This window comes from Sinocyclocheilus anshuiensis, unplaced genomic scaffold (assembly GCF_001515605.1).
Source record: "Sinocyclocheilus anshuiensis isolate Anshui unplaced genomic scaffold, SAMN03320099.WGS_v1.1 scaffold817, whole genome shotgun sequence".
In the NCBI taxonomy this organism is placed as follows: Eukaryota; Metazoa; Chordata; class Actinopteri; order Cypriniformes; family Cyprinidae; genus Sinocyclocheilus; species Sinocyclocheilus anshuiensis.
Genome location: NW_015536521.1, coordinates 274,799 through 290,482, shown reverse-complemented (window position 1 = coordinate 290,482; position 15,684 = coordinate 274,799). Strand labels below are relative to the sequence as shown.

Genomic DNA, 15,684 nt, shown 5'->3' with positions numbered 1-15,684 from the left:
TTTAAACATTGGTGATTAGCCACGATTACCCAGAGTGATAATGTCAGACCTGACGAGAGTAACACCATAGTCACACTGTGTCTGCAGGGTGCAAACTCTTGGGCCTGTTTGTAATATTTTTGGGGCTGTCAGAATCCTGTTCATATACTGCCTCTAAGTGGTGAATGTGATGCCGCCTTCTGTGGAAAAATCCCAGACAGCCAAAAAGAGACAAACAGTGAGCAAAGATCTATTCAACTTCACATATCTACTTCAAATATCTGAATAAATAAGCTTTCCATTGATGTATGGTTGGTTAGGATAGGACAATATTTGGCTGAGATACAACTATTTGAAAATCTGGAATCTGAGGGTGCAAAAAAAAAAAGAAAATATTGAGAAAATCGCCTTTAAAGTTGTCCAAATTAAGTTCTTAGCAATGCATAGTACTAATCAAAAATTATGTTTTGATATATTTACGGTAGGAAATTTACAAAATACCTTCATGGAACATGATCTTTACTTAATATCCTAATGATGTTTGGCATAAAAGAAAAATCGATAATTTTGACCCATACAGTGTGTTGGCTATTGCTACAAATATACCTGTGCTACTTATGACTGGTTTTATGGTTTAGGGTCAAATATAGCATAACAAGGGTAGATAGAAAGAAAGGTTTTTTGCAGGATTTGAATATTGTAAGGTCCAGTAAATCATTTATTATTTCCTTTAAATATTCCTTTACACATAACAACTTCTTAGAGAATGTAAAATGCTAACACACTCATCCAACACCAGACTCCATGCATGACATCTTGCCCGCATTTATTACCCATATGAGTAAAGAAGCATGTACTAGGTTCTTAACAGTAATTTGCAGAACATGTTCTCATTGCCTATATAAATATGCAGTTAACTCACAAATGGTGTACAGTTTCTCTCTCAAATGGTCACAGTGCACCAATACATTGAGTTCCAATAAAAACATACAGCTCACACTCAACTGCCTTTACAGCTGGAGCCTAAAACACCCTGACTCAGATTTACAGCTTGTTAATTACAAGGTATTACGCAGGCTTGTCTCTGTTGCCTCTTTCCCTTCATAACACTCTGCAGACAATCCAATCCCTGTGGGCCTATTTTCAGAGCTCTTTAAATTTATCACACGATGGGCAGCTCTGCCACTACTGTAACCCAGCAAGATCACTTTTGTCACAAATACTGTGTTTAAAGCCAGAAATGATCACCTTCTTGGGTAAGGAACACAGAGTGTTAACCCTCGTGCAAGTCAGCATTTTCAGCAAAATGATGTACCACTTGCGTTACTGGAGGTCGTACTTTATTATGGGATTCAATTATTCCCAGCGCATTAAAAACTTTAATTATAACAGGGTAGCCCTTGTTAAAGACAGATTGAATGATTGACAACAGTATATAACATAACAAAACTTGAGGCCATCACGGTTTATTTTTATCAGGTAAACCATCATGAAAAATGGATACCTTAACCCATGAAAAATGAATGCAATGTTAGAAATCTAGAGTATCCACTCTGAATGTGAATTGATTTAAAAAAAAACACTCAAACTTTAACAGCATGCATAACTACTTGCAAAAAATGTTTGAAACTAATGTTTAGGGATTTGACAACCAGAGCAAACACAAATACAAGAACTAAAGTCTACAGTAGAAATAATTGGCATTCAGTTTAGTAATTACCTCTTCACTTTTGCTATTCTAATATATTTAAACATAATCCATTTAAAGTTAAAGTGTCCTGAAAGCTATTTAAACACTACAGCCACACTTAAAGAAAAAAAAGAAGTAAGAAAAAATCTAGTATTTTTAAATAATAATTTATATACACTACTATTCTAAAGTTTGGGGTCTATAAGAACGGGCCTGCATTTATTTACTATGGAGTAAAACATTAATATTATAACAATCATTGCAATTAAATATTATAAATCTAATTGAACATAATTAAATATTAATACAATTTAAAATAACTGTTTTGAATATATCATAACGTGCAATTTATTCCTGTGCTGACAATGCTGAATTTTCTGCAGGCATTACATTATTATTTATTTTTGGAAGTATTCAACACTTGTGATGAATAAAATAATCAATTTTCGGTTACACTATATTTTAAGGTGTCCTTGTTACAGTGTAATTATACATTTAAGCGAGTTTAATGAGTAATATTAACTAACTACATGTACTTACTATATGGTTAGGGTTAGGATTAGGGTTTGGTTTAGGGTTACTTGCATGTAATTATGCATAATTAATTGTTATTATAATAGTAAGAACATGAAACGTGTAACAAGGACAACTTAAAATAAAGTGTTACCCAATTTTCTTACTGACCCAAAACTTTTGAACAAGTCTGAATAGGTGAACAAATACCAAATAACTTTGTTGAGTATTTAGTTATATAATGTAATGGCATTCAGATATTTTAAGTGTCTGAATACGGATAGTCCACCCCCCAAAAATTGTTGTATATCTATATTTTGAAAAATGGTGGTAACCAAACAGTTTCTGGTAGCCACTGACTTCCATAGTATTTTCCCCTGGAAGTCAATGGCTACCGGCAGCTGTTTGGTTACCAACAATATCTTCTTTTGTGTTTCACACAATAAAGAATGTCACACAGGTTTGGAACAACTTGAGGGTAAGTGATGACAGAATTTAGATTTGAACTATGCATGCCTAACTGCTGCAATAATTTTTGGAGCCACTGGATTTAAATGGAAACTCCATTCAGACCATGTAGTACATAACTGATTCACAGAGAACTACAGCCTTCTGTAGTTAGTGTGTTTGTTCACTAAATAGTGAAGCTCTGCTCTGTGTGGATGTTGATATCACATTGTGAGACACTTACAGCTTGAGAAGACAGAAGGTGGATTGTTACCGAAGCAGAGGGAGAAGGAATGAGAGTGCTCATGGGGGCTTTATGAGGAGACAGGAGCTGGCAAAAGGTTGAAGAGGGAAACAGACAGAATGCACTCGGGCCAAACAGTCAAGATTGCTCTTGCGCTATACACTGAGTCCATTCTAGGTAATTGGTTGTCTCAGTAGCACTCAAGCAAGGAGGTCTGACTCTGTAATATCTGGGGAAAACTAATTGTTAGCATTCCTGTTCATTGGCACTTGCTTGGCTGGTGCAGGACTCCACGGAAATACATGACTGCCATCTTCTCTCACGGAGGCTCCGTTCGGCTGCCAGGTTGTTTTAAATCAATCATCTGAGCAAAAACGTCATGTGACTAATGACTCTAGAGCTGCAGGAAAATTACATTATGATTATACTGATTGGCTGGTGACACTACATGAACGTGTACCATCACAATCTCTTTCTTAGCAACTTTTCCATGAGCTGTAATGTCAAATGTCCCAGAGTACAGCTGACACACTGGAGACCACTGGAGGCCTGCTTCATATGTCTCCTGTCAGCCCCATGCTCCGCAAAACAGCGATGAAGAGGGCCACAGTGTATGAATCTATCTCAAGAGGGAGGATGCAGAGCAACCTACACAAACATTCATCATCATGCGTGACCAGGATCGATGGGAAGCCCATCTTCGGTATTCCACCTTCAGTCAGTCGATCTACACCGCTGCTTTCACCCGAAAGTCACTCACAGCTCAGAGGGACGGACCGTACAGGCCTGCACACGGACAGGCTATTCAGCTGTTGTAAATTGATGTTGAAGAAACGTAACTATGATTTATGTTATTATGAATTAATTGCTTTGTCTTCTACCAAGGAAAGTAAACCTACTTTATAAACAGCTTGCCTAAAAAAAATAATTTACAACTGCAATTGTACAAGACATGGTGCTAATTGTTGGTTTCCAGTTTTAATCAAATTGCATTTCAGAAGCAAAATATGTGTGGCTCATATTATATGATTCCAGGCCTGAAATGGTTATTATTGTGCTTAAAGGAAAACAAAACCTAACTATCAGGGGACACACAACATGGCACATGTAAATAAAGACATAAACCCAAGAAAAAAAATCTTAATGAGAAAAAAAAAGGGATAGCTCATCCAAAAAAGAAAATTTTGATACCATTTACTAAAACCCCAAATTGTATGACTCTTTCTTCTGTGGGATGTAATATATTTAAAATACATTTATTTCATTATAAGTATAGATAAAATATATTAACATATTTACTGATGTATTGCTCAACACTTACTGATATATGTTATAATAACTTTATTTATTATTTTTACTCGTGCACAATGCACATTTCTTAATATTAAGCCTAAAATGTGTTTTAATGTCACTATTGATGAGGATTGTATGATCTTTAAATAATATCAGGCTTTAATTTAAAGTTTACCTGAAGTATAATTGCAATAGTTCCACTTTAAAGGGGACATATGATGCTGCTAAAAATAACATTATTTTGTGTATTTGGTGTAATGAAATGTGTTTATGCAGTTTAAAGTAAAAAAAACACATTATTTTCCACATACTGTACATTATTGTTTCTCCTCTATGCCCCGCCCTTTTGAAACGCGTCGATTTTTACAAAGCTCATCGGTCTGAAAAAGCGAGGTGTGCTGTGATTGGCCAGCTATCCAATGCATTGTGATTGGCCGAATACCTCAAGCATGAGACGGTGAATGTTACACCCCTCACATACTGTTGATGCCGTGTCCCGGCCGGAGCGATGAGACAAAACCATTAAAACCCATTACAAACGAGGCATTTGTTACAACTTAACCACTGATTTGTAGTCGTGTCCTCTTTTGGAAGACCAAACAAAGTAGTTTCGCTTTCACAACGAAAAACACAGCGGCCTAGCGTGAGGGGAAGCCCCGGCTTAGTGTGCGCTGAGGCCGGGATAGAGTGAGCTGAGCGTTTGCTAGGGTACCCAGAATGGTTGCTAGGGTGCTGCTATGTGGTTGCTAGGGTGTTACTAGCATGTTGGTAGCATGATTAGCAAAGTTACTAGCATGTTGTTAGCATGATTAGCACGTTACTAGCATTTTGTTAGCATGATTAGCAAGTTACTAGCATGTTACTAGCATGATTCTAGCATGATTAGCATGTTTCTAGCATGTTGTTAGCATGTGTCTAGCATGATTAGCTAGTTATTAGCATGTTGTTAGCATGATTAGCAAGTTACTAGCATTTTGTTAGCATTTTTTCTAGCATGATTGATTAGCATATTTCTAGCATGTTTCTAGCATGATTAGCACGTTACTAGCATTTTGTTAGCATGATTAACAAGTTACTAGCATTTTGTTAGCATGTTTCTGTTAACTCAGCTAAAACCAGTTGATTCAGTAAAAACAGCTAAGAAACAGCTAGCATGATGCTAGCATGTTTCTAGCATGTTTAACAGGTTGCTAGCATGTTTCTAGCATGATTAGCATGTTACTTTTTCAAGCCAACTTAATTAGTAGTTCCAATTTAGCAGACTTTAAGTATGCCAGTTTAGTATACTAAAAGAACAGTTGCAGGGTATTTTTATTAAGTACACAAATACATAAATGTATTTGTAGTATACTTAGCATGAAATAAATGTATTTCAAATACATTTTAGCATATTTATTTTTCACTAGGGATAATACAATATAATATATATGAGAAATGGAAATCAGTGGTCACCAAAACTGTTTGGCAACCAACTTTCTACAAAATATCTTCTTTTCATATTCTTTAGAGGTTTCATTTTTGGGTGAACTATCCCTTTAAGAAAACAAACAATGATATTTTAAATAATGTTCCAACTCTCTGTGTCCATACAATGAAAGTCAGTGGGGACCAGTGACAACAGACCTTTCATTTTTGGGTGAACTATCCCTTTAAGAACACTAAAGAAGATCATTTAAAGAGTGTTTTAATTGTCTTTGTCCATACAATGAAAGTCTATGCAGACCCACTGACTTCCACTGCATGGACCAAAAACACAAAAATATTAAATGACAGACTTTTCATTATTTGGATGAACTATCCCTTTAAGGCAAGATAATGCTGCATTGCATTTCAGCCGTTTCCTACCAATTTCCTACTAACCATATCAATATTGGTTCATTTTATAATCTTAATGCAACAAAACTGGCTGGTTTTCACCGATTGCTTGTGTCCAGCTCTTGAAACACATTCTGAGCTAAGGCCTGTTTGTCTGAAGGGAATATGTGTGGGCGAACTGCAGAGAGAGATTTTCTTTTCTTGGAGCTATGGAAAAGTGGGCCATGCTGAAGACAGTGCATAATCCCGCTTTAGTATCCTAAATATGACCAAGTTTATAAAACTAGTGTTTTAACATGGCCATTACCTCAGATGACAACACACCATGAGTGCCCAGCAGTAAGACGGCAGTCACCAATTTCCTTCTCAAGGCCGAATCCAGTTTGTATCTGAGATATGTGGCCAATCATCACTAAATCTCCTCAGGCAGTTCTATTGTTACAGCCTTTTGAATCATGCACTATTTTACTGAGGTAAATTTTCCATGGCAGTCAGGCATCCACAGGGATTTTGTTATGACAGGATCTCTGTGTTTGGTCTGGCCCAAAATCCTTCACGTTTTAGATCTGACCTTACATAGTTATTAAAAAAGACATATGCATCTACTAAATAAGTCCTTCCCTCTGTGCATGTCAATCACCAGCCGTTATTCTTGTCCTGTGTCATGCAGTTCTCTTTCGGATCAATGATATTGAGCCACCGGCATATTCTGGACTGCTACCTCGATGCAGCTGTGACCTCCACACAGGGGGAATGGAAAAATCAGGATCACACATGAAGAGGAGCATCAAATACTACAAACTTCCTTGCAAAACACATTTTGGAGGAGAAACACACGACCGCACACGCCCACCTGTCACTCCTCATGAGTGATATGTAGGTCTCCCTCTACAAAAATACCTGCATTTACAGGCTTTCAATCTAGGTTGAGCCATTAGGGACAGAAGAAGAGACATATTTTTATCTACAAAAAAAGAGGCACCCGTCAGAACTGACATATTTGAAAAGCTTGTGCCTTCCTGTTTAAATCGCACTCTATCCAGAGAGACATACAGTCATGCCAGTGGAGGTCAGATTGGGACCATTATCTTTCGCAGCAACCCCCTAAATTCATTACAGACCCCTTTCACATCAAACATGCATGTTGAAGCATCATGCGGAACAGAAAACGTTTCTGTAAGTGAATGGCAGACGGCAGTCTCATCGCAAAGCAAACGGTGTAAATAATTTTGTTGCATCACACAAGTTAGTTCAATGCAGAGGTTAGATGCACTTGAGAGAAGAAACTGCAAAGTCATCTAGCGAGCACTCGTTGATCTTTGAAAATAAGCCATGGGACAAGATTTTCAATTTATTGATGAGGTTAGAGAAATCTAAACGATAGTTCTGATTCAAGGCCTCTGTCTGCTACAATATGTTTTCATAAGCTGCATGTACTAGCATACTGTAGCAAGTGTTTTAACATTTAATCCTCAAAACTAGTTACTATTGTTTACATTAATTACTACAAAGTAAACTAATATTTTACGTCAACATTTTATTAAGACTCATACTTTTTCTTGCACTTTGCTATCTTCATAGTACTCAACTTTTCAGCTACACACTTTCAGATTATTTCAATTGATACTACCCATTCTAGTCTATTGCAATATATTCTAGTATCCATTCGAAAACCAAATTTACACTGCAAAAGTGGCACAGAAGCACTTCTGAAGTGGCATTTAGGTGTCTTTACACAGACTGTTCAATGCTGCTCAGAGGTGGCATGAATGTATTTACACAGCAAATACAACTGTGTGCTTTGACACTAGGGCCTGAGGTGGGTCAGAACAGGCTTAATTTAGTCTGGCTTTAAGCAGCATTAAGTTTTTACACATAATTTTGAGTAGGAACAGAGCAGCCTTTACTCAACAATGTAAATATGCCTAAAAAGGTGTTTTTTGTGCTTATTAGATACTAGTGCCAATTAATGAGACATGTTAGATTCATTAGCTCTCTAGCGTCAAATGTACACTGCAGGCAGCACAGAAGTCCTCTAAAGTGGCATTTAGGTGTCTTTACACAGACTGTTTAATGCTGCTCAGAGGTGGCATAAATGCATTTACACAGCAATAACAACTGTATATTTTGAAACTAAGAGCTGACGTGGGTCTGAGCAGGCATAATTTAGTATGGCTTTCATGCGGTTGTGCACTTTTACACTAAATTTTGAGCAGGCACACAGCTGCCTTAAAAAGGTGTGTAAAAAGTAGGCCTATATATTTTACATTTAACTACATAGTACATATTCAAAATAGAAATCTTATAAATAAATAGAAATAGAAAATTTAGAAATCTTACTAACACCAATAAAAAATGGAATAGACACTAGTATATAATAAGTAGGTCCTAGTTTGTGCTCAAAATATGCTACTAGAATAAATAGTAAATGTCTGAATAGACATGTAGCATTAGTACCTATGAAGAATTAATAATACAACTGGAATAGATACCAGCAACAACTGGAATACATATTTGGAAGTGAACACTTGGTATTTTAATTACCATAGCCTCAGTAAATTGCTTATATTGCTTTCATCTCGCTTGTTGACTCTTTGATGTTTGAATGTGCAGACTTTTTTCAAGCTCTTCACCTTTGGGAAACTTTTTTTGGTCTACGCACCTCAGTTGGATTATTTTGAAGGCGCGGTGAGTGTCTGGCTGCTTCTCAATTACCATAGACAACATTTTTCAAATTGTTAACAATAGTTAGGCTACTTACACTGGGATACTGAGTAGCAAAGTACCTAATAAAAAAAAGTTACTAATGGAAAGGAAAAAATATTAACGTATGCACTAGTTACATAAACATTGCATATTTCCATTCAAATTTTTTAGACTAGGTGTTTCTCGCGTACTCGTTCATAAGAAGAGCAGAGGACGGTACAGCACCCTGGACAGCGACAATCTAAACGCGTACTACGTCAAGTAGAAGCCCTCTGACAGTAGGCCTGTGGAAAACACGATTACCTGAAACTCATTCACTGACAGAATGGTACCAACTTCTAGTTATATCACAATACTAAGAAAAAGATGCAGTGTCATTTTTTCTTTGCAATTGCGAGAGTGGGAATTGAGTTGCCGCTTTGAATCAAAAGTAGCCAATAACTGAAGGTTAAAATGTGCTTTCGAGGAACATGTCGTCATGAAAAAACAATGGGATCAATCCAATTTCTTATTATACAAAGGTCATAAAAATGCAGTGTGCAAACAGGTGACACATGACTCTTGGCTGGAAGATATTCCCCGCGTCCTGAGTGGAGTTTCAAAGGCTCCACTCCCAGTGCAGTTGTTCTGAAGGCCCATTACACAAGCGCAGACCAGCAACTTTCTATTCCCAACAGAGCAATGAGCTTTAGGTCCTGACGGCCAGGGTTGAAATATTCTAGGTCATTCTGACATTTTATACCTTTTCATATCCAAACATACAAGCTCTGGGCCCTGTCTGATAGATCCGCCATGAACACTGCCCAGCAAACATTTGGACGTTTAATGACCGTTGAAAAGACGTCCCTCCGACACATCCCATCATGGTTGAAAAATATATCCAAAATGAAAATTGAACCGACGTCTTTGACGTCTTCTGTCCGTGAATTACACGTCTTTTCTGCACGTCCCTGGACGTCTAAATGTGTCATCTTCTGGATGTTTATAAGATGTGTTGCTGCATAATTTAAGTATAAGCCTGCATATAAAATAATCACACACCCATTGTGCAACATCGTGAAAGGCACATCTGAATTTGACCAATGTTCTAAAAAGGTCCAAAATCGGTCCAGTCAGACCTGAACGTCTATAAAACGTTTTAATCACGTGTATCACAGTTTCCTCATGTCTATTTCTTCCTGTTACTCTGTACTTACCAACAATTCTTTGAATGCTATAAAACCATCTCCCTGTTCTTTCTTCTTCCCAATATTTCTGCCATCTATTCTTCACATGTTGCTTGATTAAACACTTCATTTCGGGAAAATGCGTTAACGCTCTCTCGCGAGATAATCTATCCTATCGCGGGATTTTGCAAAAAATATATACATCTTGGCAGCAGAGTTTTGGAAATTCACATAAAGCTCAGACTTGAAATGGTGACCGGATATATATCTGTTTCACATGTATATGCATAATTTTCATTAAAAAATAGAATAAAAGCGTATTGTAATGTATAGGGAAAACGGGTCGAATAATGACTCAAATCCAGTGGCTTCACACAGGGCACTTTGTGAATACAATTAGTCATTAAAATAAATACAAATGATCGTGATGTAAATATAAATGATTGTGTATTTCATAAAGATTTATTGATTTTTTACAATTGGTCTTGGTCGACTATAGACGTGTAAAGGACGTCAGTGGACGTTAGGCTACCCACAACCTCTTAAAAACTACTTAGGGCACTTAATTTAATTATTGGAGTATTAACAAAGGTGTAAGCACAATTGCTTTTGCATATTTCATAGGAATTTCATAGAGGGTCGTGATGGACTATAAATGCACGTGTAAAGGACGTTAGTGGACGACGTCCTCTCACAACTGATTCACAACAGGGTATACATATTGTACTACACTTAGCTAAAAAAGTCAAGGTAACAATTATATATGCAACCCCAGATAACTGTAGAGATGCACAAACGTATCTGAATTTTTTTTAGGAAATGTTCTGTGTTACATATTTTTACCGATTTATGCCGTCCTACCGCGACTATTTTTGGCCAGGGAAACGACGTTGCCGTCGGACCAATGTTTGCTGGGTGCTAGTTTATTACAATTGTCTTGAGGAAAGAATTTGGTATCCTGCAAATGAGCAGCGAGCACGCGTGTGCCTAAGCATGTGTCTTTGCATATGTCTGACGATACCACGAAAAACCTTTAAGCGTTTTATTCCTGCCCAATATTGCTGCAGAGACGCCCCCACAAGCCCCCATCTGTTACTTACACCAAACATTTGGATGTCATCCGCACCACACATAAGCATACAACCGAAGCCAACGGCCAATGTCAATTTGCAAGCCCCTGCACAAGCATTTTGTGGGCATAAACTTACCGCAGTCTTCACACAAGATCCTCCCAACATCTTTTTTCAGGGTTTTCCCACTTGTATCTAAGGGCGCAAACGACGCTTTAAAAACCAAGGGTTCATCAGTTGGGTCCATGAAAAATATATACTTGTGATTCTTCTTCACTTTGGCGCACGGAGCCTCCGAGCCAAATTCCCCCACGGTGACGAGCTGCTCCCGCTCCAGACCCCCGCTGTTTCGCGGCCACAAGTCCAGGACTTTGACATTCACACTGTACAGCTCCGCTGAGACGTTCTGAGGCGCGGACTGCACCTTGCCCTCAATCACCACGGCGGATCTGTAAGCCTGGTCCTGCAGGGAATTCAGACTCGGGGAGTAGCAGGCGAAGGAGACCCCGATGAGCAGCATGGATAAGTGTACCGAATCAAGCCTCCTCATGCCGCCTGCTTTGGCTCGATGTTCGGTGGTCGCGTTGCGGCAGGGCTGCGGGGCGATGGCGGTGGAGCTGGGTTGAAGGCTGAAGAAACTGCGAATAGGCTCCAGTAGCACGGCGGCGCGGCAGACCTTGCGTAAGTGTCCATGCCATCGGGATCCACTGCTTTTTTCCGATAGATTTGCAATCGGGAAACACCAGCTGGGAACCGGAAACGGCGTAATGCTGCTGGGTTAACACAGATCCCTCAACTGCATTCTTCCGAAGCGCATCGTAAAATGCAGGGAAAGTCGTGGACGCTGCCTCCTCCGAAGACACGAACAGGTATCCGCAAGACGCCGCCAGTCAATCTTTGCCCCGAAATTGCAGTGGTGAGCGCGCCCTACTCGCCACTGGCTGCTGTGTATCCTCCACTGCAGTCGAATGTGAAATGCTGCAGTAAACTATTAGGGCTACTTTCGATATCCCCTCAGCACAAATGTTGTAAGAATCCACTTTCGTAGCGACAAGACGCTGTTGCCGTATCCCTCGCGCCCCGTCTCTATCCGCCACCCCAATCTATCAGGGCAAGATTCCCCGCACAAACGGCAGATTCACGGCTGGGGTGCTGAAACGAACGCCCATGCGCCGGCGTGTGCGTCTTTAGTATCCGACACCCCGAGAAAAATGGTCAATCCATGATCTCTCCCATCGCCAATCCTCATCGAATTAAAAAAATAAATAAAAGAAAAAGAAAAAGAAAGAAAAAAAAAACACCAAAATGTATGGTGCAGGGAAGCGCCCGCCTCAAACCTTGTAAATCGTTAGAGCACCGCAGAGGTTTGCGCTGCTTTGAGCGCGATTGCTAACAGTGCGAATGAATGAGCTTTGAATGAGTTTTGCGTCTCATTCCATTACTAAATCATGCCCTGCATTCAGGTCACATTCGCCGTTCTGCCTCAGAGAAAAAAAATGATAGTGAGGCGTTGCATCAAATCCATAGGCTACGTCTGGTATCCGTTGCATTGCTAATGCATGGACGAATGAGAACATTTTTAACAAATGAAATGAAGGAACATCACGAATGTAGCAGCAGACTGCATCAAACGCAAAATATGCGCACAAGATGGTAAAGCATTTATAGACATACTTGGCACGCATGAAATGTTTGAAAGGAGAAGATAAATATCAATATTAGACTTTAACCGGTTAGAAACGATACATAAAATAACCTAAATCCTGTACTAAACGAAAGCTGAACCTGTGGATCTGCAAAGGAGCGCAGCTACAACTTCACTAAGGGCGACATCTGCTGTTCTGTGCGCACACAGAGGAAGCCACAACACCTTTCTAACTTGTAAGATGACTGTGGGGAATCATGGGTAATAAATAGCGCAATTTGTAGTCCCTCAGACGTTTTAATTTATTCAATTTTAAATGAACGAACAGCACACAGTACAAAACAGTAGTCCAAGACTAGTGTCCCTTAATTGGAGTAACTTGGGGTCTTGAACAAGGCACAGTGGTGATAGTTCATAAACGGACCCTTGCTGAGATTTCTCTGCTTATTTGTAGGTTGCTGAATGCTTTCCTTAAGAAAAATAAATAAACCAAGCTATAGTGTTTATGGCCTAACTGACAGGACCTAAAACGCCTAAAAATGTGATTTCAGAGATATATGAAATGTAAATATATATTTTACCCATTCTATTAGACAAAGAATTTCTTTAAGTGTTGAAGTGGTTCATTGTGCCATATCAAGTTAAATTAGTAATTATAACGTTGTGGTATAGATAGGCCTTTAAAAACAAAAGGGTTGGCAGTTTTACAGCTCATTTAGCATGTGCAAGGTCATGACACTACAAAGAGATTAATGCCAATGTTTTTATATCCAGTGTTGGGCAAGCTACTTGGAAAATGTAGTGAGCTAAGCTAACAGTTACTCGTCGTCATTAAATGAAGCTTCACTACACCAAAGCTACAGCCCTGGGAAATGTAGCAAGCTAAGCTACAGCAACATGACAAAAGTAGTTTACTACATCTAAGCTATTTTTAAAAAATGTCATTTTCATATTGAACCAACATCATACCAAGTCAATGCTCTCTCAGTGATCAATAAAACTGTCAGTCAAACAGATAGACAGGCATAATAGTTCAGTTTAATTGTTTATTCAACAACTGTTCCAAACCAATTTGGCAACAAAAACCAGTATCATGTACAGGGCCGGATTTACCTCATATTGTGACATATAGGCAAAATAAATGTTTGCTCTCTGCCGGAAACGTCCTATTGATAGTTGGTATTGTGGCTTTATTGTAGGCTATACAGATACATTTATATAAATGGTAACACTTCACAATAAGGTTCATTAATTATCATTAGTTAACTAAGTGTAGTTAACATGAACTAAGAATGAACAATACTTCTGCAGCATTTATTAATGTTAACGTCAACATTTACTAATGCATTATTAAAATCAAAAGTTGTGTTTGTTAACATTAGTTAATGCACTGTGAACAAACAAACTACCAATGAACGACGGTATTTTCATTAACTAACATTAACAGATTAATACAGTAATACATGTATTGTTCATTGTATTCTCATGTTAGTTAATACATTAGCTAACATTAACTAATTAAATCTTATTGTATAGTGTTACCATATAAATGTATAGGCCTACAGATAGGCTACGTTTATTTGCGTTCGTTGCATGTGTCATTATATTATTAACATTTCACCAAAATCAAGTTCAAATACTAAGTTTCTGACCAGCGAACGATTTTTCCCGACATTACCGCCACATCAAAGGCAGTGCATGCATCGCATGTAGGTTTTCATGAACTTGCAGGTTATACAGTTTTCTGTCACTATGAGGGCGCTCAGTTTTGTCTGTTACTTGGCCAAAATATCATATTATAAAAGATTCAGCTCTTCGCACAAGCTATTTGGCTGTGACTCGACAACAAATGCTGAAAGACACTCTTCTCCGCTCCTCAAATACAAAAAAACATTAGCCTTTATAGTGTTTCTTCAGTAAAGAAAATGCTGTACTTATTCAATCAACAGTTCTTTATTTACCTTCAGACTGCAAACAAGCTGAGATGCTCCAAACTGCGTGCCGCACTTCATTCACGAGAGAGGCGGGAGGAATAATGAGGTTTGACTGACAGTTTGAGGAGCCAATGGAGTTACGAAGCGTAGTTGCGGTGGCGTTACTTTTACTGGTCCAGGATCAGTGATCCTTAGCAGTTACATTTCCGATTTGAGCTTGAGCTTCAGAATGCTTTGAAAAATGTAGTTTTGATGACGCTACCGCGCTACTTGATCAAAAACAGAGCTTCGCTACTGAAAAGCTATTTGATTCAGAAAACAGCGAAGCTACCACCACGCTACTGAGAAATGTAGTTAAGCTTCACTGTGCCCTTCACTGTCTACGTCTACATTCTAATAAACATATAATTGCTATAAAAATGTACGAAATGTGTCGAACATGTATAAAGGAATTTAAAAGAGGAAACGCTTGTTCGTAAAGGGTTATCTTGAAAGAAAGTATTTAATTAATAAATATTTTCATTACATTCATTTAAAACTTTTAATAAAATGTAATAATATATAAAAGATATAATAAGTAAATAAAAAATGCAAATATAAAAATAATATAAAAAATGCCTTTATTGCTATATATAATTATTCAGTCTAATACAAAAACAGCGAAAGATGACGAAAATGTTATTTTTAGTTGATGCGTTAAGAAAAGGCTATAATATCGCATGTTAAAAGCTCAACATAACAAAAGTTCGACATAAACGCACCCTTTTTGTGGAATGAAATCAATGCATAAACACTTCTTGATTTTCACGTTAGCGGTTCAGAAATGTGGACAGAGGCGGACAAAGTACACAACTCCATTACTTATGACTAGCTTGTAGTATCTTTGGAATAAAGAGCTTTTAGAATGTTAAAAACCTATGGGGAAAAAACAAAACAAAAAAAATATTATAATTATTTAACACCCCTACCCACCCCCATAAAAGCAGGATGGTAGTGATCTCACACAGCTCTGAGAGTGTGTGCACACATCTATGTGTGTAACCATTTGTCCACATGAACAAAGTGGACAGTGAAATTGCTGTAAATACAGACTGATAAGGAAGAAAATAAAAAAATCAAACCTGCTTTAAAACCCAGCAACACAACTGTAGCTGTATAACTTTACAACAGCAACACAAAACT

The 15,684-nt window shown here is 38.1% G+C and overlaps 1 protein-coding gene across 1 annotated transcript in view; it reads right to left on the bottom strand.

The window, feature by feature from the left end:
* Window positions 1-12,027, bottom strand: part of LOC107693753 (pro-neuregulin-2, membrane-bound isoform-like) — a 97,374-nt gene extending 85,347 nt beyond the window's left edge. The window contains exon 1 of the mRNA XM_016493268.1: window positions 11,062-12,027. Within this exon, the coding sequence (XP_016348754.1) occupies window positions 11,062-11,473 (412 nt within the window). The 5' untranslated portion in view covers window positions 11,474-12,027. The remainder of the gene's footprint in view (window positions 1-11,061) is intronic.
* Between the last annotated feature and the right edge of the window lie 3,657 nt (window positions 12,028-15,684).